The 25686-nt window shown below is 46.6% G+C and overlaps 2 protein-coding genes across 8 annotated transcripts in view; one reads left to right on the top strand and one right to left on the bottom strand.

Annotated features, from left to right (window-relative positions):
- Window positions 1–20268, top strand: part of unc5a (unc-5 netrin receptor A) — a 189345-nt gene extending 169077 nt beyond the window's left edge. For all 7 annotated transcript variants that reach the window (XM_035410508.1, XM_035410510.1, XM_035410512.1 and 4 more), the window contains 5 exons: window positions 536–769; window positions 7451–7600; window positions 9723–9887; window positions 11993–12171; window positions 14603–20268. In XM_035410508.1, the coding sequence (XP_035266399.1) occupies window positions 536–769; window positions 7451–7600; window positions 9723–9887; window positions 11993–12171; window positions 14603–14768 (894 nt within the window). In that variant the 3' untranslated portion in view covers window positions 14769–20268. The remainder of the gene's footprint in view (window positions 1–535; window positions 770–7450; window positions 7601–9722; window positions 9888–11992; window positions 12172–14602) is intronic.
- A 2066-nt stretch (window positions 20269–22334) lies between these two features.
- The window catches only part of pdlim7 (PDZ and LIM domain 7), a 46980-nt gene continuing 43628 nt past the window's right edge, over window positions 22335–25686 (bottom strand). Inside the window, exons 12-13 of the mRNA XM_035408308.1 lie at window positions 24631–24746; window positions 22335–24319 (exon numbers count right to left, since the gene is read on the bottom strand). Of these exons, the coding sequence (XP_035264199.1) occupies window positions 24233–24319; window positions 24631–24746 (203 nt within the window). The 3' untranslated portion in view covers window positions 22335–24232. The remainder of the gene's footprint in view (window positions 24320–24630; window positions 24747–25686) is intronic.

The following is a 25686-nucleotide window of genomic DNA, read 5'->3' as shown; positions in this document are numbered from 1 at the left end:
AAGAAGCTGTAGCATGACTGTGATGGGGTGCTATGGGGAGAAGGAGAGGTTGTAGTGATGTCCTCTAATGCTATGGCTGTGCACCACTAGGCATTCACTCTTTCAGAACAGTGGTGTTCAGTCATTCATCCACTGGAGAGCGGTACAGTGTTCAGGATTTACACTCAGACTGTAATTGGTCAATTAAAGCAGTTTATTACACAGTTAACTCACCTCACCAGGCTACTAAGGTCTAAATTGATTATTGAATTTAAGGTGGAGGAAAGAAATGGCTCCTTGTATATACCGGGCATAGCCAAGGGCAAAATGAACAGCAGGGTTCTAGACAGCAGAGAAAATGATGAGCTTAGACAGGTTGAACGGTGCGTTCTCATCGTAAAACATTCTTATGGGTAGATAATGGAGTCTGTGGGTGGAGAGTATGGGGGCTTGAGATATAACGGTACTTGGAATGTAGACGTACGTAGACGCCCATCGAGCGGCACTTAAACGCGGCTCCTGACCCCGCCCCCCCCCCCTCTCGCTCTGTCGCCAGGACGTGCTGCAGGTGGGGGAGGAGCTTCCCTCCGACCCCTTCTTCTGCCAGCTGGAGACGGAGACGTGCCGGGTGTTCACGGAGCAGCTGGGCCGTTTCGCCCTGGTGGGCGAGTCGCTCAGCATGGCCGCCGGGAAGCGGCTGAGGCTGGTGGTGTTCGCCCCCGCGCACTGCACCTCGCTGGAGTACAGCATCCGCGTCTACTGCATGGACGACGCGCAGGACGTGCTGAAGGTGAGGGGCTACGATCTGCCACTGCAGCGTGTGCATGTGTCTGTGTGCTTGCATGTGTGTATGTGTGTGTGTGTGTATGTGTGTGTGGGGTGTGTGTGTATGTGTTTGTCTGTGTGCCTGCACGTGTGTGTGTGTGTATGTGTGTGTGGGGTGTGTGTGCGTGTGTGTGTCTGTGTGCCTGCATGTGTGTGTGTGTGTGTGTATGTGTGTGTGGGGTGTGTGTGTATGTGTTTGTCTGTGTGCCTGCATGTGTGTGTGTGTGTGTGTATGTGTGTGTGCGTGTGGTGTGTGAGTGCATGTGTGTGTGCGTGCATTTGCATGTCCACGTAAGCAGGTGTGTGTAGATGTATGTGTGTGTCCTGGACACATACGTGCTGCTAATTGAAACGCTTGCCAGGTTTTCTCCTTTACCAGGCAGAGTTAGCATTGCCCTCCAGGCTGGCTGTGAATCAGCTGTCAAGATCTCATTTTGCATGGCTAATTAGTGACTGAAAAACACTGCCTCCCCGAGCCCTTTCCCCTTCCCTCTCTCACTACTACCCCCTCCCCGTTGGCTGCCACTTTCACTGAAGGTCTTTCACAGAATGTGCATGTGTGAGGGATATCACTCAAGGCACAGCCACGTTCATGAGTACAATTAAAATAAATAACAAAAACAAGTAAAAAGATTTAGAGGGCACTGTTTTGTGATTATATACACCATATGGCCAAAAGTATCTGGACACCCCTTGGTCTGGGGCTGTTTTTCATGGTTTAGACCTCAGATCCAGTGAAAGCAAATCTTAATGATACAGCGTACAATCACATTCTAGATGATTCTGTGCTTCCCCAACAGTTTGGGGAAGACCCTTTCCTGTTTCAGCATGACAATGCCCGCCTGCGTACAGCGAGGTCTATGTAGAAATGGTTTAGTCAAGAATGGTGCGGAGAAACTTGAATGGCATGCACCATGCCTTGGACATCAACCCCATCCAACACCTTGGGGGTTAGGCTTAATAGCCCAATCAGTGCCCAACCTCACTAATGCTCTTCTGGCTGAATGGAAGCAAATCCCTGCAGCAATGCTCCAACATCTAATATAAAGCCTTCCCATAAGAGTGAAGGTTGTTATAGCAACAAAGGGTGGACCAACTCCATATTAATGGCCATAATGTTGAATGAGATGTTGGATGTTGGGTGACCACATACTTTTGGCCATGTAGTGTATATAAGGGCCTGTGTACAATGATCTTGGTGCAGCAGGCGCATTTGGAAACTGCGATTAAAATCAAATCCAAAGTTAAATATTTGTTTCCGTCTTCACTAATGCGACAACTCAGGCCACATAAGCCATGTATTCTCTATCAATCCTGCCTTTGTTTTGTTGTTTGGGTGTTTTTATGGAATCGAAAATTGCAGAAATGATGTATTTGGCTGGTCCAGCAAGCTTCGAGACATGAATGTAGTGGCTCCGAAACAAGGAGGGGGTGGGGGGGTGGGTGGGGGTCTGAAAAATGGGCCGTTTGGTTGCCACGGCGCTCGTAATATGCACTTTCCTTTGTCCGCCCGGCCCGGTGAGACACTCCGAAGCTTTTTGTCTAAAAATAAGTTTGCTTTTGCGGCTCAGACTGTTCTTGTTCCTGACCCCCCAGGAGACGGCTTTCTCATCCTGCAAAATCCCGCTCTGTCTCTCTCTCTCTCTCTCTCTCTCCGTATTAACACATCCATGAGGGTGTTCCTGCCATTTTGTGGTGGAAGCAGGTAAATTATGCCGGGGGATTAACAGACTGTGCACTGAGGCAATCACCGAACAAAGACCCGCTAATTTAGCACCGTGTCATTACCGCAGAGTGCAGACCCTTTTAAAGCATAATTACAAAGAAGGAGAAGAGTGAGATAAATCTCCGAATTAATGCTTCCATTGTTCTCCGTATTAATAAACATCATCCCCGGCGCCGGGGCAGAGTTTGAATATTCATGCGGCTGAAATGCAAAGAAAGAGCAGCCGGGGAGTCCGTTGTTTTGTTTGTCTTTTTTTCCTCCCGCCTCTTCTTTCGAGCTCTCGTCTGTTGTCTTCGGCGGTGCCGGCACGTTGCTTCCCGTCGAACGTTCAGCGCTCGCCCCGGTGCGGGACGTCTGACGGAGCCGCGGTCTTGCGCTGTTCCGTGGAAGGGTAACGAGCCAAAGGAGCGCAGCGCCTGCTCGCGGAAGACGCCGTCCATCTGGAGCCCGTCTGTAGGAGGCTGGAGAAAAGGCGTACGCATCACTTCAGACGCCTCCCCTGACGGGCTCTCTTCTCCCCTTTCATTTTTTATTTTTTACACTGTGCGTTTTTGTCAACGCTCACCCCTCTCTCGGTGCCAGGGTCCCAATGCGTTCAGTACCCGTCCCGGTGCGATGATGTCACTCCCAGAGGGTTTCGCTCGAATACTCGCCGCTCGCCGTCCCTGCGCCCGCCCAGCAGCCTGCGTTGGGCCCGCGTCGGCCCTGCAGCCGCACGCTGAGCCAGCCCTTTCATCTCCCTATTAAGACAGATTAAAAACCGCGTTTGATGGCGAGGGGCTGGCCCCGCTCGGGGAGCCGGCGGTGTTTCAGCCCGCCGCCACCGACGCCGCCGCCGCTCTTGCGAGGCCCATAAAATGAATATTTCAAAGCGCCCCCGACGCGGGAGCCGCCGCCGCCGCCCGCTAACTGCGAGCGTCACGCTGTTCCCCTCTCGCCGCCAGCTGCCCCCTCGTATCGGGGAGGGAGGGGGTGGGGCGGGGGGCGTATACACCATACCCCTAAATATCTCATAAACCCCCCGGACCAGCTGCTTAACAAGGGCTGAAGAGCTGCCGCGGCAACGCAGGTGGTGTCTCGCCTGGATCGGCCAATCGGTGGCAGCGGGCAGCAGCGTTTTCATTGGGCCGTGGCGTTTGCCGATGTCATTACCGAAGGCACCGTGGGGAACATAAAGCAACACTATTCAGGGAGTGCCTTGTATTTAAGGATTCAGAATGCGCCGTCTAACATTTGCGCTTTTTCCATAGGCCAGGCAGCTGTCATTCATGGCTCAAGGCCTCGGTAATGTTTAGCTGAGCAGAGAGTGTTTTCCATTCGTTTGCCTATTTTATTTTATTTTATTTTTTGCACAATGGCATCCATGAACGTAATTTTGGCAGTAGTTCCAGCCTGGAAGAACAATTCTTTCCTCTCCTCCTCTTCCTCACTGAGGGCTCAGATGTTGAAAACGAAGCTCATTTTCTCTCACCCTGATGGGATCACATTCTGATCACTCAGTGGGAGAATGTTCTAAAAGCTTCCCTGACTGGCACTGCACTTCATCCCAGGGCTGCTATGCCCTGTCTGTCAGGCGGGACCACACCTGTACACCTGAACCATGTAGCCACTGTGGCCCTCCGGGACCAGTGCGGATTGGCCCTGTAGGTACTGTGGCCCTCCGGGACCAGTGCTGATCGGCCCTGTAGGTACTGTGGCCCTCCAGGACCAGTGCTGATTGGCCCTGTAGGAACTGTGGCCCTCCGGGATCAGAGTTGAGTGGCCCTGCAGGCAGTCCCTGCTGTAGCGTACGTTCAGGGAAGAAAACCGAGGGAGGTAAGAAGTTACAGTTTCTCCCATCTGAGGACGCGAGGCATTAGTCCTGATTGGGTATGAAGAGGAGCACAGACGGTGCTCTCTGCTGGAGTGGGAGTCTGTAATGGGCTGAGTGGGAGACCCGTGAGGGCCGTGTGGGCGGCGGGACTCCTGCCATCCAGCCCTAATCCTGTTATCTGGGCCCCCAAGCCTGGCACCCTCCTGACTTGGACACAAGAACGTTAAGCCTCTTGTGTCTTTTTTTTCTTCTCCCACTCTCTCTCTCTCTCCCCTCCTGCTTTCTCTCCGTCTCTTTGTACCCCTCCTCCTCCTCTGTCTGCATCTCTCTCTATCCCCTATCCCTCTCTCTCTCTCGCTCTCTCTCTCCCTTCCTCCCTCCCTCTGTTTCTCTGCCTGTATCTAAGTTCTTTGTTGTGCGGATGTGCTGGGCTGGTTTGGTCTTAATTGTAGCGTGGCTTCTCTTCCTTCAAAAAGCAATTAATCCCCGTTCATGGTACCACCTCTCCCCACCACGCTGCATTGCGCTGAATTTAACCTTGCCTCTTTGTGTGTGTGTGTGTGTGTGTATGTGTGTGTGGCTGGGTGTATGCATACAGTGCATGCACATGCGGGTCAGTGAGTGCATGCATGAGTTTGCACGCATTCGATTATGAATGCAAGTGTGTAGATTGACTGCTGTCGGTCTGACGATATCTGTGTTCAGAATTTCCGTTCATTTGCATATGGTAATAGCGAATCCTGCTTTGAAATTTTGTGCTATATTTTTTTTTTTACTGAATCACTTCATCACGTAGTAATTGGGAAAAGATAATGGGGCATAAACTGGGTGATTATTCACTCCGCCTGAAACATATGCTGAAATCAAACGTATTTAAGCTCCGTCTCGGGCGCAACTCGCGAAGACGGAGCCCCGGAAAAATGCGCCAGCTTTCCGCCTCCCCCGCACCTCCGTCCCGCGCCGTTAAACCCGGAGAGCGAGCGCTAGCGGGCGATTGGCGTTTCGGCTCCTGGATATTCGTAACAGGATAATTGGCGGCCATTAGCGGCCCCGCGGATAGGGCAGGGACCGGTCAGAAAGTCCGCGAGCCGCAATTTGCGGCGGTAACGATATCATCTCGGCTAAAGAATAATTGCGGCGGGGAAGCGTGTCAAACGAGCCCGCTCTTCGTAGCGCCCGTAAAAGAGACTTGTTTTTTTACTTTGTTTAAAAAAAAAAAAAAAAAAAAAGACACTTCAGAAGTGCTCGCAGAAGCTCTCCAGAGCTGGCCGCCCTTCGCCATTAGCCGCCGTCGTTGACCCCGCGAAACGAGCGGTTTCAGGGCGAGAAGCAAGACAAATGCAGAGGGGGCGAGAGGCGACCTCTGACCCCAGCGCTAATCGCTGATTAGAGAGACGGCGAGGTGGCGGCTCTTCCTTCCTCAGATGGCCCTTGAGTCCCGCCCACCCCACCCCTCCACCTCACCCCATTTTCGGTCAGAGCTCTGGATCAGTCCTTCTCACGGAGAACATGGCTGACTGCCAAGACACTTTTACAAAACAGGCAGACAAGACAAAAAGTTATTGCTGCCATGTAAAATATAAATATGGCAACAAAAAAACTAAAAGCTTTCACTGATTTTGTCGGTGGAGGTGGGCACAGGTAGAACATTTTGATTTAGACAAGCTGCTTGTTCTTTTGTTTCTTATCTGAAAACTTGTTCATCAATAGCATGATGAAAATATGAAAATGGAGATGAATATCCCTCTTAAAAAAAAAAACTAACAAAAAAACAGATGGCGTACAAACCTGGCCCAGAGATGAACAGAAGTACCTGCGGAGCTCTGTGATTGGCTGCCAGTGATGGCACAAAAACAAGATGCTCATGCCACGAACCAGCTCAGACAAAGATGGTTCGCATCTTGTAAATAAAAAAAAGAGAAGAAGGCAGTTTCCTTAATTGGTAATTAACAGGTTTCTTACCATATTAATTGAAATCATTCCACCTCAGACGGGGTAAAAAGAGCAGAAAATTGAATTGGTGGTGTGTGGATGGAATTCGCCGAGACCCTCCGTCTCAATCAGATCGGCATTGGAAAACCCACATCAGGTGCACCTCCATCAAACGCGTGATAATTATTCATGCGTAATTCGCACGTTCGTGAGCCATTGTTCCTGCCGTTTCCCATGGTATATTTATTTACCGCTACATTCACAATAATTGTTTCTTGCCGCTCGCTACAATTTAGTTTCATGCTTGAGGAGAGTCATCTGCTCTTTGGCAAGGTCTGCAAGTCCTCCAAACAGCTATTTCAGTTAATCATGTTATCGCACGTTATCTTGCATGCGTATTTCTTTTCTTTTTTTTCTTTTTTTTTGGGGTGGGGGGGGGTAGTGCAGTCATTCAGGGCCTGTATTCTTAAATGAGTCTGAAACCAGCCATATGTTTGTCCTGAAAGCACGGTGATGGAACTGCATGCTGAAATTTCTTTTTGCATTTGAATGAAAAACGGAATACTGTTGGACATTATTCTCGAGTTCCAGATGGTCGTTTAAGCTGCAATGCATAGAGGGGGCGTTGACGCGCATTCTCAAACGAGAGTGGGGAAGAGAGTGAAAGTCAAACTAGGGCAGGGTGCAGTGTAAGACATGTTGTTCGTCGGATGGTGGGGGTGGATCACAACTTTCCCAGCTGCCACCTGTTTTCTCCAAAGTGGAAGAAGGAGCAGACCGACTGAAGTAGTGAGGCAACACCCTGCAGTTTCTCCTGACTCAGAGATGTGCCATTCCCATGGCCCTTTCCCTTGCCCTGTGGGGTGTGGTCCTATAGGGTGTGGTCCTGCATGAAAGGTGTGGGGCTGAACAGGTATGGTATTGATGGGCGTGGTCCTGATAGCTGTGGTCCTGATGGGTGTGGTCCTGATAGATGTGGTCCCGATAGATGTGGTCCTGATGGGTGTGGTCCTGATAGATGTGGTCCTGATGGGTGTGGTCCTGATAGATGTGGTCCTGATGGGTGTGGTCCTGATAGATGTGGTCCTGATGGGTGTGGTCGTAATGGGCGTGGTCCTGATGGGTGTGGTCGTAATGGGTGCGGTCCTGATATGTGTGTGTCTGGTCTTGGGCAGGAGGTGATGCAGATGGAGAAGCAGCTGGGCGGGAGGCTGATTGAGGAGCCCCAGGTCCTGCTCTTCAAAGACAGCTACCACAACCTGCGCCTGTCTCTGCACGATATGCCCCGTACACACTGGAGGAGCAAGCTAATGGCAGGCTACCAGGTATGCACAAGCTAACAACACACTACTACTGCTACTACTACTACTATGTTACCACTACTATTACTACTATTCTACTACCACTGCTATGACTACTACTATCGTTGTTGCTGCTACTACTACTACTACTACTACTACTACTATTATTACTACTATGACTATTGTTGCAGCAACTACTACAAGTAATAATAATAATAATAACAACAACAACAACAACAACAACAACAACAATGATAATAATAATAATAATAATAATAATAATAATATCTTTCCCAATGCACACTGGGCTCCAGCACTCCCTGTGTCCCTGACCAGAAATAAGAGGATATAGATGAATGATAATAATAATAATAATAATAATAATAATAAACATCATCATAGTACATTTTATTTGTGAAGCACATTTACATATATCCAAGGTTGAATAAACAGCTCTGTAGTAGACAGCTAGCAGGACGTGTTTTTGGATGACAGAGTGGCTTGTTTTTGTGACTGATAAAGTGCCTGGAGGTGTTATGGGGACTTCAGGCGCAATGCTAATCTGTATTCATCTATTTGTGTTGCATTGTTGTTGTGTTTGTCATTGCACCAACATGCATGTTTTACGTATTAATAAAACGTAAATCACTGCAGGCAAGCCCTATCCAGGCTATAAATCAGTAAGCTAATGAAGAAAGGAAATGTTCTGTCCTCAAAGAGAAATAATTTATTACTCTATACAAAAACAGTAAGGAGCCGAGAAGGGTAAAATGGGTCCAGTACCTGAGTGGGTGAGTGATTCCACCAATGATGGGTCTCTAGACAGCAAGCAGGTGCCATTTTGGAGCGGATTTACCCATTGGAGCTGTTTCCTGAGCACAACATTGTGTGATATATGCATGTTTACGTGATTTCACTTACCAGCCTAAGCATACTCATCTGCAGCATATTTTAGAATTATCATCGTTAAAACAACTCATGATAATAGTTATTAACCTTGCTGATTTTAGGGTGGTTTTATTAATTGATGAATTTATTTTTTGGTGTGAAGAGTGGCAGCGTTGCCTAGGCAGGCGCTGAATGTTTTCATTGAGGGACTCAGTGACCTTGGCAGCATCGCTCACTCAGGTCTTTTAAATTCAGTGAACTCAATCCAACCCCCCGCCTGACGTGTGGTTCCAGTAAAGCAGGCCAGTCAGAGCTTAGCGGGCTGGATTCCCGCTACCTGAGCACGCTATCTCACACTTAAACAGATGCAGACAGAATCATCCTGAGCGCGCAGAAACAGCACCCCCGGGTGCCACCACGCACGCACACGCACACGCACACACACTTAAACAAATACACACAAATCCAAGCTCGCGCATCCAAATTGCCCAACCACCGTCTGCTGGCCTGTGTGAGAGTTCCCCCTGTTGGACACTGTCCTGCACTGCAGTTCCAGTGAGCAGGACAGAACCCAGTAGAAGGCTCCGGATTCTGTTTTTAAATCCCACCAGAGAGAGGAGAAGGCGCGCTTGCTGCTAGAAATGTTAATATGGAAATGTTAACACAATGCAGGGTGCTGCAGCTCACGGAGGTGGGGTTATCCTTTTTGTCCCCGTTATAGAACTGCTAGATTTACTGTGCTTTGGCATCACTGCCATACAACCCACACCAACCAGGGGCCTGAGGCTGAGCATGCAGTACAGATACAGAACTGCATTCACTCTTTCAACCAGCCTACAGGCCTCACGTTACCACAGTAGAGCAAGTGACTATTTTACATCCTACAGGCCACACACTACCAGAGTAGAGCCAGTGACTATTTTACACCCTACAGGCCTGCTTAGATTCTGAGTTATTTCACAATGAAGAGACAGACCTGCTTAGTTTCTTAGGTATTTGATAATGAAGGCACAGACCTGTTTAGTTTCTGAATTGTTTGATAATGAAGGTACGGACTTGGCTAAAAAGATAATACCTTTAAAAACTAAACAGGTTTGTGTCTTACACTTTGTTGTACATCGCTCTGGATAAGAGCGTCTGCCAAATGCCTGTAATGTATTGTAATGTCTTCATTATCAAAGACCTTAGAAACCGAAGTATTTAATAATGAAGGCACAGATCCTCAGATCTCACATACTCCCTCCCCCCCGTCTCCTAGGAGATCCCCTTCTACCACATCTGGAGCGGCTCCCAACGCAGCCTGCACTGCACCTTCACCCTGGAGCGCCTCAGTCTGAGCACGTGCCAACTCACCTGCCAGCTCTGCGTGTGGCAGGTGGAGGGGGAGGGGCAGAGCTTCAACCTCGACTTCAACATCGCCAAGGTAACGCCCGCTCTCCACGGCAACTGGGGGCCCGACGGGCCCGTGAATTAAACGCCTCGTGTCACATGGTCCGCTCGATTTAATCCAGAAACAACTGCTCGAATCCGTGTGGAAGAATGAGCTCATTTTAGCTTTTTCATTCTTCTCCCTCTTCTTTTATCTTTTTACCTGCACAACGGGAAGCAGGCTGAAATCATAATGCATCATATCTGCCAACATGTAGCAATTTTCCGGCAAAATCCGAAAACAGAATGGAGCCGGCTCAATACAATTTCCCCGTCTGGAAAACATCGAGTCATAATAAGTATCTCATTCAATGTTTGCTTGCTGTATTCAAAAGAGAGCAGCACAGGTGGAAAAAAGCAAACTTCGATTCGCAGTTTAATAAGTTTAGGCCAGAAAACCATCTCTCACATAAGAGTTTCCTCCCCGCGTTGAGGGCTGCTAGTTATTCCTGTTGGATGCTCCACTGCTGTTTTAATTAAAGCGGAGACGTGGAACCGGTTTGCAGAGCCGTGAGAACTCGGTGTGTTTGGTATTTCTATAAATCATAACTGGCATGCAGAATGAAAACAGCGTTTTTCGCCACACTTATTTATTCATTGTTCTCCAGGTTCCTCGCTGACCCTAAGAGCAGTTTTTTTCCCCCAAGAGAGATCAGGGAAAAGGCGGGTGTAGCTGAAGGGCCCGTGCTGTGTGGTGTCGGAGAGGGGTCTGAACTGTTTGGTGTTGAATAGGGACGCTGTTCAAAGCGGTTCGGGTGTTGAGCGGGGGCACGGTTTGAACCCGTTTGCTGTTGGAACAGAGGCGCAGTTTGAAGTCGTTTGAAGTCATTGTCACATTTGAATAGTCATGCTGCTGGGATACCTAAGTCAGTATCTGTCAGGTGCGCCTAAGAGCCCTGTTAGAACGGTTCTTTCTGTATACCATTAGAGCCCCTACTGAGACCCTGTGAAGATAGAACTATTAAGCTGCTGAATTTCGCAGCCATCTTTCAGGCAGGACGTTAAAACCGCAGATCATGACTTGCTGTGGTCATAAACGATTGCATGGCACTTATTTATGGAATAACCCAATTCATCATCAAATTCTGGTTCGCTCTCAATCTGGCAACCTTATCACCCTCCTTACAGTTGATTGGCCACACATTCCTTTTCCCAGCCTACCTGTCTTGTTTCCCAGGTAACCTCTGTAAAGAAAGAAGCGAGTCCTCACCTCACCGTTCTCATTAAACAGAGGTCAATAAATTATGAGGATTGTACTCCTGGTCACGCCACTATGAAAACTAAAATATGTATAACTGTATCTGTGAAAATAATCTTAAACAATAGTGGTGTCTCTGGTGGAGTGCATCCCACAGTGTGACACATTTAACCAATCAGTGAAACTTTCAGAAACAACGCAGTGACTTTTACAGACAGATAGTTCTTGCAAGGAATGAATTGACACATTTTTTTGTTTTGTTTATTTATTAGGGACCATGTGCAATATTACACATAAATGTTACCAGTTGATGTATTGTACCAGATTTAGCTTTGAGCTAATTTTCTTCTGCGGTCCCTTGGCAGGTTACAAATAAAAACATACAGATATACAATCTACACAAATACAAATGCACACAACACATAATATTGAATATACAACACTAGACATTGAAATGTGCAAGAAAAATGTGCTTTTGCTGAAGAAAATAATTCTCTGGTGTAACTGTTGGAAAATGGAAAAGGAACTGGTATAAGTTCTATTATATATACTATTATCAAAGTGGATATAAATGTATAAATTACATAGTCTTTATTTATACATTTCAGCTGGAGCAAGTATATTAATATGAAATAAGGTTAGGGTTTTGAGTGCAATTCTAGTTTTATATATAGTGTCTGTATTATTTCACAGCAACTCACTTTCAGAACCCAGTGGTTTTTCTTATCTTTAAACTAATGCTGTTTGACTTTACAGGCTATATTCACTGTCAACGGATCCTGACCACAGTGTGCACATCCTCACAGCTTCAGAGAGGAGCCGATTGGCTAATCGCTCTCTTGGTTATTCACAGACAGAACCTGATTGGCCGCTGACTCTGACTGACACTGTGCCCTGAACAGGACACCAGGCCGATGGACGCCGACTTCTTGATGATGGACAACAGCGCCCCCGCTCTGGCGGGCCCCAGCGCGTTCCAGATTCCATATCTGATCCGACAGAAGATCTGTAGCAGCCTGGACACGCCCTGTCCTCACGGAGCCGACTGGAGACTGCTGGCGCAGAGACTCCAGCTAGACAGGTGAGCCTCACCCTCAGATCAGCTTCTGCCCCTCCTTCAACTGCCCTCCCCCCCTCCTCGCCCACCCACCTCATTGCCCCTACTGAGAGTTAGCATCTCTATACCAAAAAACAGGTTTCTGTTTCCGGAGCACCTCTAGCTAAGTAGCTAGCTACATACATAGGTGTCAACTCATGAAAATGATCGGGGGTGCTCATCTGACAACACACAAATCTCTGAGATTTCACCGACACAAATCTCTGAATCTCTATACTCCGCGTGTAGCCTAATTGATCATTCCAGGTGGTGGATGAGATGAGAGCGCAGCTCAAAAGAAACGCCAACAAAATAAATAAATTACTGTTTTCAAGATTTGTCACTGTTTTGATTTAATAAAGGTTTAATTATATTCCAATTAAACTGTGAAATTAAAGGCTTAGATTCAGTTTGTCCAATTACACACACAGTCCAGTTATATATGATTTTTTTTTTTTTGGTGCTGGGCAGGTGCAATTAGCCGTCTTCAGTATCTGCTGTGAAGTTCCTTTTTCCAAGTTAATAACATTTATTCAACTTTAATAAATAAATGAACAAATAAATAAATAAATAAACTAATGGGGAAAAGAGCTTTATGGATGCAATTCAACTGTGACATTATGCAAGAAGCCCAATGTGCCAACAGGTAAATGTAGGGCTCCTATTAAGTTATGCTTAAAATCCTATCCCCAGCCTACACAGAGAGAGACACGGTGGGATTCTAAGCCTCTGGCCTCAAGGACATATCAGCTCGAGTACAGGGTTTGAATAATTAAGCTGGCTAAGGATTTAAATGTTATCCTGTGGGAGTGCTATCTCCGCAAGCCGGCTGCTCCACCAGAGAGGGGAATTCTAAGGACAATTCCGGCTCAAGTTTCACCGATTAAACTCACCGCCTGCATTGCTTTTCCGTACATAAAAAAAAAAAAATCTCCCGTGTGAACGGGGCTTTAATGTCCTTTCTTTTAATCACCATTCACCATTTCTCTCAGCCATATTCTCTCAGGCCAGGTTTATTGTTATTGTTTTATAATAATAAGAGAGATGTTTTCTGTTCCGTTCCATGACAGCCACTGTTTTACACCAGCCTAAACCGGGCCAGATGATTTGTAATAAAGGACGGGGTTAGAGTAGAGCAGAAACCTGATGTCAGGCGCGTTCAAGAAGCAGATGGTGTGGACTCAGCATTTTGACGGCCTTGTCTTTATCTAGCGGGATGCTGACAGTTTGTGTCCACCTTGCACCCCATAAAATACTTCCTCGCTGAGATGTATGAAAAATGTCAGCTGACCTGAACTTAATCCACCCCTATATATATATATATATATATAGAGAGAGAGAGAGAGAGACATAAAAACATATTTCTTCCTGAGCTCAGAAATCACAAAGAGTCTGCTTAGCCAAGGAAAACAAATCCAGGAAAGAAAGTCTTTGTCCCTAACATTATGGACCTTACTATATATGCAATATATATACCAACCAATGAGCGAAACGTTTTCAACGGCTGCTCTTGCAGATCTGAATGGCTTTGCTTTGTGGGGGACGTAGACATATATGGATGGTTATGCAGCCAGACAAAAACTCCCACCATCCCACACAGAGGAGAGGAGATACTGCCCCATAAATGACCCCCCCCCCCCCCCCCCCCAGAATGTGTTCACATTGCCCAGAGGTGCTCTTCACAGATTTGGGCTGGTTTCAGTCACTGTTCAGACAAGATATCAGAAATCACCAAGCTCTCTTTTTACCTCCGGTTTGCAGGTGCAAAAGCAAACACTTTCACGAAAAAGTGAAAAAAAAAAAAGTAGAAACCCCTCTTCCTTAGTGTGTATGAAAATGGAAAGCTTGTTTTGTTCTGGCTTCCCCTGGTCCTTCAGTTTCTGTGTGATGAGTGATGGTGCTAAAAGCCTGAGACATTTAAAGAACAGGGAAAACCCATTAGGAAGAGCCCCGGTCCCAAAAACATTACACGTTCCGCTCCAGTGCTCCCCAGCACATCCGGACCAAAGGGACCAATCTGAACATCACATGTAATCTGAACATCACATCCAGTCAGAGCATTGCGTACAATCTGAAAGCCAAATCCAATCAGAGCATCGCCTACAGTCTTAAAGTCACATACAATCTGAAAGTCACATCCAATCTGAGCATCATATACAATCTGAAGGTCGTATCCAATCAGGGCATCGCATAAAATCTGAATGTCAATCCAATAAATGTTGCGTCTAATCTGAACATCACATCTAATCAGAGCGTCACATATGATCTGAACATCACCTCCAATCAGATAATCACACATGAACATGATATCCATCCAATCAGTGCACTACAAACCATTTATGCATCGCACCCAGTGAGAGTGGCCCATTCAACAGTGCTGACAGCGGCTTCGTGTTGGTCTCTCTTCCTTTCCCAGGCACCTCAGTTTCTTTGCGTCCAAAGCCAGCCCCACCTCAGTGATCCTGGACTTGTGGGAAGCGCAGCATTTCCACAGCGGAAATCTCAACCAGCTGGCGGCCGTCATGGCCGAGATCGGCAAGCAGGAAGCCATGATCTTCCTGGTGACGGACGGGGAGTGCTAACCCCCCTCCCGCTCGGAGAGGAAGACGAAGGAGCCCGGACGGCAAACTCACCAACGGGATGAGGAGGAGGAGAAGAAATCAAGTACAGGGTTCGACTTTCCCCACCCCCGCCCCCTGACCTCGAAATAACTCACACGAAACCCCTAAGCGGAGCCCATGTCTGGGAGACACCTGTGGTAACTCTGTCAGCGAGGTGTTTTTAATCAAGAGCACGGGGGCAGGAGGAGTGTTGGGGGGGGAATGTATGTAGGGGAGGGAGAGAGTGAGACACACGACTCGGCCAAGCTTTTTTTCTTTTTTTATACATTTGTTCTGTCTTTTACCAAAAAAGTAAGTGTATCGGTTGAATATCACTCCCACTCCCTCCACCCCCATGACTAATAAACCCAGGGGAGGGGGGGGGGGGGGGGGCATTTCACAGATTGCAGTGGACCCTGCAGTCATTTGGAGCAAGGGTCCCCAAACCTGGCTATACAGAGCCAGGCGATCTGCTCATTTTCATTGTTACTCAGCTCTTAAGTGATCAGTTAAAGCAGGTGATTATTAAGTTACCTCACCTGGTTAATTAGGTCTAAATTGCGTACTGGTTTTTAATGTGAAAACAAAAACCAGAAAAGTTGGCTCTCCAATGCCAGGGTTGAGGAGCCCTGCTCTGGGTTTTTTCCACACTAGCTAGGGTAATGCAGGACGATTCCATGGGCCCTGACTGACAGGGAAATATAAGAACATTGAATTTTCTGGCCTGAGTGAGGTCTTTTCATGGGGCCCAAACTCCCTGGTGGTGCCTGTGGTTGTATATGAATGCACACACTGTCCTTGTCACTCTGTGCATGGATTTCTCCTAAGAATCACAGTAAACATGTCTGTAGGGCTCTAAGCAGCTGTGTTGCAGCTGAACCCTCGGGTCTTGTAGCTATTGTAATGAGTCCAGACAGAAGCAACTGCATCACTCTACAAATTTTTTGCAGGCCATATGAATCCATAGGCCTGCATTCAGTCAATATTCGTCCTTGACGTTGCCTCAGAATTAAGTACAGGTATTAGTATTTAGTCACAAATGACAAAAACGTCATGCTGCCTACAGTACATGCAGGCCTCTGGCCTTTGAGTCGGAGTCCAGGTCTGACTCTGTTTAAACTCGGCCGCCTTGGGCAACTGGCCCCAGATAAGCAGCCATTACGGCTCTGGAGCCAGACCGAGTGCACGGGCACGCTAATCTGAGAATCTGTGAAATGCCCCTGCCTTTCTAAAAGCTTTATCCAGTCTGGTATGTGTGTCACATGCTCACTGCAGCAGCCTGTGTGACTTCCAATTTGGGAACCCTGTGACAATGAAAGCAGTGTTACATTTTGGGGGCGCGAGGGGGACAAGCCTAATTACTGGACTTACTTAAAAGTCTTCTGAACAACTATTTGAAAATCCCTTTTTAATTCTCTTTCCTGCCCACACAAACGAATGAAGGCGAGTCTCATCTCCTCGGTGCTGGTTAATTTCAGTTTTACAGAAATACATAAATAACCCGCAGTTTCAGTGGTTTATTTGTCATTGAACGTTTAATATCTTTTACAATGTTTCAGTAATATGTATTATAATATTTTTCATAATAAAATATGTAATTCTGTCCTCCTTTATTCTTAAAAGTTTTCTCAAGGAGAACATGAGAAATGACTTCTAGGATGTAATGTAATGAGGTTATTTTGAATCGATTATAGCAGCAAGTCATTTTTAATTTCAGATGCAATGCTACCAAATGTACCATTGCTTGTTTTTCTATATTAAAATTTACTTTGTTTCTAATGTAGCTCTTTGGCTGGAGGGTGTCCACCAAACATTCAAATGCTAATATTATGCAGCATAACACACTTCTGAATATGAATTTCTTTCTTATTGCATTATTTCTGTGGGGACACCGTACAGTTGGAACTGTGGATGCAGCCAAATGTTGGAAGGATTTGAGATTCTGGTCTTAAGCCTTCATTATTAATAATTCAGAGAGAAACAGAAGCAACAATAACAGTGGATCATGAGCGATAGTCCTCACGTAATTGGGAGGCGGCTGATGGCAGGTTTATTTCCGCCGGCAAATTTCTCACAAAGCCGCACCTTTGAAGGCGAACTCATTCGTTACGACAGAGAAAGACAGCGCGGTTGTGTCCTTACAGTAAGCCCTGTCTGTCTGTTTCAGGTCGCAGTGATGAATGCCCGCCAGCAGATGTGAGAATGGAGACAAACAAACAGACAGACAGGTGCTGGCTTCCCTCACCCTGCATGGTCGGTGCATACGAGTCTCGCGTGTAGTGGGTAGCAAAGGCACTTGTTCAAAGGCCTGTTTCACAGTTAAAATCTAGCAGTTGTGAAAGCTACTCTATTATATTTTATTAGAGGGTGGGGGCAGGCATGCTGTAATAGAACAAGGTGGGGGGGGAATCGCGTGCACGTTTGACGTTTCAGTCCACAAGGACTTTGTTTGGAACATTTTCGATGGAAACATTGCCTGTGTGTGCACATTGTAAAACATATCACATACACATATGTACGCAAGCATCGTGTGGACATAAATTCCTTATTTTCAGTGTTGTTCTTTTTTTTTTTTTTTTGGTCCTGCACCAACAGCATAGTTTGGATAATTTGTATTACTCAGACCTGTAGTCCCCAGCAGTGTAATCCGAAAGCCAGACAAAGAATAGCGTCTGACCCACAAAAACTGTCACACGTGTAGCAGTACATGCACAGCGTGGTCACAGTGGTGGCAAGGCAATACAGGTTGTATTGTGGACTGCAAATTCTTTCCTGTTCGTCCAGGCCCAGTTATTTTCCTTTTTCCTCTACGTCGCCAGGCTCAATCGCCACCCAATGTAATTTTCAAGTTCGCAAAGTTTTGCTCTTTATGTGATGGCACTGACTATTTTTAAAGACCGCTATAAAAATTTATAGTGGCTGACCTCATTTGTCGCGATCGCGTCACAGATCGCCTCTGCCCCGAACAGACAACACTGATATTATCTTGATTTAAGTAAGGAACCATCTCGCAGGAGAGCAGGCCATTTCCCAACTTCACTGTAACCCTGAACTATTTTTCTTCACCGCGCCTTAGTGAGTTCCGAGTGCGTAAATTGTATTGCTATCGTGTAAAAGTAGATATGACAATTTCTCTATCTGTGTGCACACGCGAACACGTTCAGTGCGTGTAAATTTGTCGTGTTTAACGCATCTGGTGAAAAGAGGAGAAAGCAAAGAAAATTATGTTCACGGTGGCTTTATATCGTCACGTTATGTTAAGAACAGCTTCTTTCTTTGTCAACGTGGTTTGCTTTAGATTAGGATTCGCTTGTCTTTGGCTCGGTGGTTTGTGTAAAATGATTGTCCGGTTTCTTGAATGTGGAAGAGGAGAGGAGTTCAGGATGACAATGTGCGGCATTAAAATAGTTTTCCCTATACAAATGGGTAAAGCCATTTAAAGCTTTTGTTTTTATGTTATTGAGTACTGTAATTACCAGTTATCTGAGTTTTCGGTTTGCTTGTGCATTGCGCCATATAACGTTAATGGCTTTTGGGGGTTTAACAAAGTTTCAAGGGTCATATAATGGAATCTGGATTCCTGTGAATGGATGAAGTAATTTCCTGCAAACAAACGTGAATCACATTGAGCAAAACAACACGGGTCGATAGTTTATTAATTTTTTATATGATTTATTTAAAGTTTGTTTTCATTGACTACCCCCAAAGTGTTTACGGCGCGTGTAGCTGTAAATCTCGGAGTCTCCGTGGGAATAGATAGCCAGCAGCAGAAAACCGCAAGAATCGCGTAGCCTTTCACTTCATGCAGGTTTTAAACACCCTCCTGGTAACTACTTTGCCATGTGGAAATGCAAGACTTTCTTCTAAGGAGCTTTGTAAATAACAGTTTTTTTCTAAATTAGTAAGACACTAACGCAGTACATTTATGAGCAATTGTTGGTAACCAAAGTTTTATGAAATTACATTTGAGCTCATTTTTAAGATTATCTTTGGTAGTCTGGTATAGGGGTATCGTTTTCTGCATTTCAAAACAAGACAGATAAATGTCTTGTACCTTTATGCTGCGCCTACCAGCTGCATAGCCCATCTTTACACAAACGCGTCACTAGTCATGTCAATCAAACAACAGTTCTCCCTTCATATTTTTTTTACAATAAACCTCAGACGTCATGAGAGCACTATCTTACCCAGCATTTAACCAGTAATACAAACGTTTAATAAGTCAATCTTTGTAAAGAAATGTAAATGATATTTTAATATGGAAAGTTGTAACCAAAAAAATATATCTGGCGCAGTGTTTGTCAACGCATAACATGTGAAGTATTTGCCTACTGTTCATTGGAGATATACCGTTTTATGGATTATTTATGCTGTGTTAAGGGTTTAGACTGTTCTGCCGGACGCTTGTACTCATTTTTTTAAATTATGTACTAAGGCTGTACATACATACATGTATCAATATCATACATGGTTACCAGACATTTTGAAGATCAATCAGCATCGAATGATACCACACACGAAAAGGGTGAAAGGGAGTAATGTATAAAAGGTCTGTTCTACTCCTGCCCAGTGAGTTGCTTAAGCCATAGATGAATGCAGATGCTTAAAAAACGGTATGATAGAAATGCGCGGTCACGCTCATACATACTGATACAGAACCACTGTACAGCGTGAAGCAGCATTATGAGTTTTGTTTTAGTAAGGTGGACCTCTGGCTTTTCCATAACATGCTTCGGAACACACATGCTTCTGTGCATTTCCACTTTGAAAATCAAAGCTCTCTACGCGTACGGTGGCACACACGGCTAAGTAACTTATTTCGTGGTGCAATCTTTCCTCACTACCTGTTATTAAACTGCCGGATGGTGCTTTCCATGTACGGCACATCCTCCACAGCACGAGAACCAGTTGGTAGACTCTTTCATGGCGTGGACGCACAGCTACCAAGGATTTCAGCTATTACGTCACCCATCTGGACTGAAAAGCCAATTTATTTCAATGACAGTACATTTTCTCAGTCTTATTCATAGCCGTTATGTGTTGTGTGTCCTTTATTTTTACCCCCCCCCCCCCCCCCCCGCCACATTTTTTTTAGAAAAATACTGAGAATACTGGAATTATGTATTTGTGAATGTTCTCTTAATTCGGAATTTTTCCTTGCCTTTCTGTAAGTCGAAAATGCTGTATTTATCTGCCACAGCGCTTATGCAATTGTATCGTTTGTATAGTTTTTTTCGTTTTTATTTTCTTCTGTCAGTGTAAATTACATGTCGTCAAAAGTTTCGTGCAAGTGGAAAACCGTCAAGGGAGGTTTTCTGTACTTTTTGGACAAATATGAATTTGTGGGTAGAATTTTGAAAATTCGTTTCTAAGTGCATTCAAGTATTTACTTGGCCTTATGTATATATATATGAAAATTTCAGAAAGGTATGTATAGTAATTCAACCTGAAATGGATGTAAATAAATTATATATTGTTAAAACATGGGCTGATTTGTTTGCTTTGAAAACAGATGTCCGTTATGTATTTGTGATAACAAATTATTTACTTAAGTCTGCGTCTAAAAGCTAGATGGACGGATTCATGATGCAGCGGATGCTTGAGAAATGCTCAGTCAAGGCGTTAAGCACTTGCCGGCCTGTCTCCATTTCAGGCACTTATCTCGAGAGTCAGACATGCCTTTGACCAGTTGAATCATTATGGACATTATGGACGTGGGTATATCCTATTCGTTAGGCTTCTGATAAAAAAAGCCTTGCGATTTATTTCCTGGTTTGGAGATTTGCGGTTCCGGCGAATGGACTCGCGCTGTCACCTCTCAGCTCAAGATATCCATTACCATTTTATACATCGAGGCCAAAGTACATCTCGAGGTAACTTTTGTCTTGAAAAAATAATTAAATAAAATACTATAAAGGCAGTGCATGATTTAATTGTGTTAATATTGGAGCTGAAGGCTAAATGCCATTAAGAAATCCAAAACTAAATCCATGTCCATTCCAGATATAATTTGACCCTTGTAACGAAGCTAAAATTATTTAAACTAGTCTTTTTTTTTCGAGTCAAAGGGTGTGAAGTCACAGGGATACTACCAAACATCTATTCCTGCATGACACAAAACAGAACGGTATGACACAAGATTTAAAATACATGATTTTATTGACCATATTATACTAAACAATGCCATTTGCATCACATTTTTTATATTTTGTTTAAAAAAAAAAACTTTTCTAAGCATGTACAAAGGATACAGTATTTTTCTTGTGTACCAAGCTGTATATTTATAAAGTTTAAAAGGCCACTTGATAAGAGACAATTCAATACATAGCAAACAAATAACACGAAGAGAGAGAGAGAGAGTCTATTTGGTGGAGTATAAGGTGTGAGGACATAGGGCCAGGCTAGATCTATAGCTTTCACCCACCCCGTGTCCGGATACATTTGGCGTTCAAACCCAGACTGAGCTCGGCCAACCCGCAGCACCGCGATAAGTGGATGCATACTCCCGCACGGACTCACGGCAGGGGTTTAACCCAGCACGGACTCATGGCAGCGGTTTAACCCAGCACGGACTCACGGCAGGGGTTTAACCCAGCACGGACTCACGGCAGGGGTTTAACCCAGCACGGACTCACGGCAGGGGTTTAACCCAGCACGGACTCACGGCAGGGGTTTACCCAGCACGGACTCACGGCAGCGGTTTAACCCAGCACGGACTCACGGCAGGGGTTTAACCCAACACGGACTCACGGCAGGGGTTTAACCCAGCACGGACTCACGGCAGGGGTTTACCCAGCACGGACTCATGGCAGGGGTTTACCCAGCACGGACTCACGGCAGGGGTTTACCCAGCACAGACTCATGGCAGGGGTTTAACCCAGCACGGACTCACGGCAGGGGTTTACCCAGCACAGACTCATGGCAGGGGTTTAACCCAGCACGGACTCACGGCAGGGGTTTACCCAGCACAGACTCATGGCAGGGGTTTAACCCAGCACGGACTCACGGCAGGGGTTTAACCCAGCACAGACTCACGGCAGGGGTTTAACCCAGCACAGACTCACGGCAGGGGTTTAACCCAGCACGGACTCACGGCAGGGGTTTACCCAGCACGGACTTGCGTCCCAGGCAGCCTAATTATTAATTCGGCTGGAGTCCACCTCACGGGCGTCGGGTACCACATACGAACACAAACACGGGCTGACCTTTCCTGGCCGCGAATGCCGCCGCCGCCACCGCCAAGGGCTTCGCTTCCTCCATCTTCAGAAAACTCGGCTGTAAACACACGCCAAGATCACTCGCGCCGTTTCTTCCCCGAGATCGCCTCAGGAATCCATTTAAAATACAAGAGCGAGCGCTCCAAAGATACTGTACTTATTCATTTTTTATTTTTTGGTTTTCGGCCGATCCTGCCTCCTTCCAGGGGTTTCAAACGTTCGGGGACCGCAAATTAATATTAACCGTGAGTGTCCGCCTTAGTCTGGCTGTCTTTCCAGAGAGCAGGATTAACATTTTGCACATAGGCCCAACCACAAAAATTTCAGTGGGGGGGGGGGGGGAGTCAAAAGTACTTCCCCCAAAATTCTGAACTGGTTCTGATATGATCTGCCTTACTGTATTGAACACTGGTGGATTTTAGCCCAACTTTCCTTACATAGCACTAACACTTACATAGCACGTTGCTTAGCCTACATCCAAAATGGCAGTTCTTGTGATCCCTGTGATAGCCTTTTACCAGTTACCATCAGTGCTGCACTACCTTACCCTGTTTCATGATAAACAGAAATTGAGAAACTATGCTGCTTTTTAAGCCTTCAGACATCCTTGCTTGGGTTTGTACATGTAGGTGTTTTCAAGGCTGGTACTCTGGGTTTTTGAGCAGGAGGTTGTTGGGTCTGAAATGAAGGCCAAAATCTACCCATCATCTAGAAGTTCTCCATTTTTCCACAACTATTATTCCCCAGCCTGGAATAATTTCATAAGTTAATGGGCAGTCCCACCTTTGCAACGTCCTCCAATCCTGAGAGATGGACGCTAGCCAGTTGCCCGTAGCTAGCCACAGTCTCAGGTCTGCCAGCCGAGCTGCGCAGCCATTGCTAATGAGGGACGGATAGACGTTGTTACCCGAAAATGAAACCTTCCCTCCCTTGGTGATGATACAGCCAATTATGTGCTGCCTTATGTAGCTGCGGTCTACGGTCAGCACCGGCACCACTGGGTTTGGATCAGGACCCTGGGGCTCACCATTGAACCCAATTTGCATATGTATCGTTTGGCCTAATTAACATCAGTGTCAATCTGAATCATGATCACACTCCTACGATTTCATTTTTACTTGGCATCATTGAACACTGTGGCATCAACTTATGCCAACTGTAACAGAGTGGATGACATGATAGGTCTCAACTCGTCTTAAGATGGGTCTTAACTTCCACTCATTTTATTTATAATGATATATCTCAAAGGTAGAAGCTGGCCCAGATCGAACCGAATCAGAAGGGAATTATCCGTGATTGCAGTGATTTTTGGACTTTTTCTTTAAATGGGCACACCATCTCACCTTTACTGGTGAGACAAACAGTGCAGCAGTTGAAAGGTAGGTTTTAATAAGCCTCCATTAAATGAACCTCACAGCCTCCTGTCCACCGCACAGAAAGCACCCTCCCCTCAAAAGGTCCCCCATTACAGCAGCACCAATCTTGGCCACACACTCACAAGCCGAGCCGGGATTTGACCAAGATGACTGGTCGCAGTTTGGAAAAGATTACGTTTTGAAAAGGGCTTATTTTTTTTTTGCACTTTATGACCGGCTGCTTCCTAAAGTGCTAATCGATAGCTTTTCCGTTTTAAAATGTTTTTGTCTGAGAGGGCAGACGTTTTATACATTCTCACCCCCGACCGGGGAGGAATGTCATTCCGGGCTTTTCTAAAAGGAAAACGTTATGGGAAATCAGGGCATCCAGGTCCCCTGCTGAAAAGGTACTGCAGAAGAGCAAGCATTACACAGTCACACTCGCGCCCCAACTGACACGGCAGGGTGTGTGTGTCTGTGTGAGAAATTAGTGACATGGGTGATGCATAGAGCAAAGGATTTAAATCTCCCCCCCTGCTGCGAGAAGCAGGTGAGCAACAGAGCCCAGCGAAACGGTCCTAACACCTTCATCATCGTAATCATCAGTCAGCATCACCTGCGGGAAACCAAGCAGTCTGGCGCAGAGCGGAATCTGCACGCTCTCAGTCCGCGTGGGTCAGGGATGCTGGCGGTAAACAGGAAACAGGAAGTCACAGAGACCGCGGACAGGGGCCGGAGGAGGACGTCGGGCGGGGGCTCAAGGGGGTGAAGGGGGCGTGGGTTCTGGCAGTGGTCGGGGGTGGCGGTTTAGGTCTGTTTTGGCGATCCCTCCCCCTCCTTTCCGCCCTCACGCCCACCCCCCCTCTCCCGACCCTCACAGGGGAGTGAAGGCGTGGCCCTTGCACAAAGGTTTGTCCTTCTTGGAGTAAAAGGTCTTCCCTTCTAGGTTCATCTGGCAGACCTGTAAAGATGGAAGGAGGGATAGGGGTAAACGCGCGTTTTTGAGACCGGCGATCGATACGGCGGGGGGGAGGGGCTCGGCCGGCTCCGCCCGCGGGCCCCGCTTTGTACCCCGCCAACCGGAACGGGACGCCGGCGGCTTTATTCAGCCCGCGGTGGCGCTCCCGGGGTGCGGAAAATATACGTCCAAGGGCAAAAGTCAGAGGCGATATTTTCGAGCGTTTGTAAAGGAGCAGGCAGCCGGGGGCGGAGGAGGGGGGGGGGGCGGCGGGGGGGCGGGTGACGGACGCGCGATGAATCAAAATGACTTACCGCGCAGACGAAGCAGGAGTCGTGCCAGCTGTAGCCCAGCGCTTCGAGGAAACGGTCGCCCGCATCAATCTTGAAGTCACAGCCGTGACATTTAGTGCCGAACATCTTCTCGTAGTCTGCAAAGAGAGAGAGAGAGAGAGAGAGAGAGGAAAGGGGTGAGAACGGAGAGGACGGAGGGGGCCGGCGTGAGCAGCGTCCCGGCCTAAAAAAGGACAGGAACGATTAATAATGAGGAAAGGGGGGGGGAGATGGATGGGACGCAGACGACACTAACAGAAATTGCTCTTAAAACAAACAGCGCAGATTAAATGGGCTTCGCTGGTGTGGGAGTGACGGGCTGTGCGGCCGCACTTAGGCCCCGTGATTTAAGAGCCCCGTCCACAATAAAGGCCCTTTTTAAAGATGCTGCCGCTGTGGGCTTTTCATCAAAATAGAATCACTATTAATCACTAAACCTGCTCTGCTCACCACCGCTACACATCGCTATTACTCACTAAACCTGCTCTGCTCACCACCGCTACACATCGCTATTAATCACTAAACCTGCTCTGCTCACCACCGCTACACATCGCTATTAATCACTAAACCTGCTCTATTCACCACCGCTACACATCGCTATTAATCACTAAACCTGCTCTGCTCACCACCGCTACACATCGCTATTAATCACTAAACCTGCTCTGCTCACCACCGCTACACATCGCTATTAATCACTAAACCTGCTCTGCTCACCACCGCTACACATCGCTATTAATCACTAAACCTGCTCTGCTCACCACCGCTACACATCGCTATTAATCACTAAACCTGCTCTGCTCACCACCGCTACACATCGCTATTAATCACTAAACCTGCTCTGCTCACCACCGCTACACATCGCTATTAATCACTAAACCTGCTCTGCTGACCACCGCTACACATCGCTATTAATCACTAAACCTGCTCTGCTCACCACCGCTACACATCGCTATTAATCACTAAACCTGCTCTGCTCACCACCGCTACACATCGCTATTAATCACTAAACCTGCTCTGCTCACCACCGCTACACATCGC

The sequence above is a fragment of the Anguilla anguilla genome, chromosome 3 (genome assembly GCF_013347855.1).
Source record: "Anguilla anguilla isolate fAngAng1 chromosome 3, fAngAng1.pri, whole genome shotgun sequence".
In the NCBI taxonomy this organism is placed as follows: Eukaryota; Metazoa; Chordata; class Actinopteri; order Anguilliformes; family Anguillidae; genus Anguilla; species Anguilla anguilla.
Note: the sequence above shows the minus strand (reverse complement) of the source record. Positions and strands in the feature narration are given on the sequence as shown.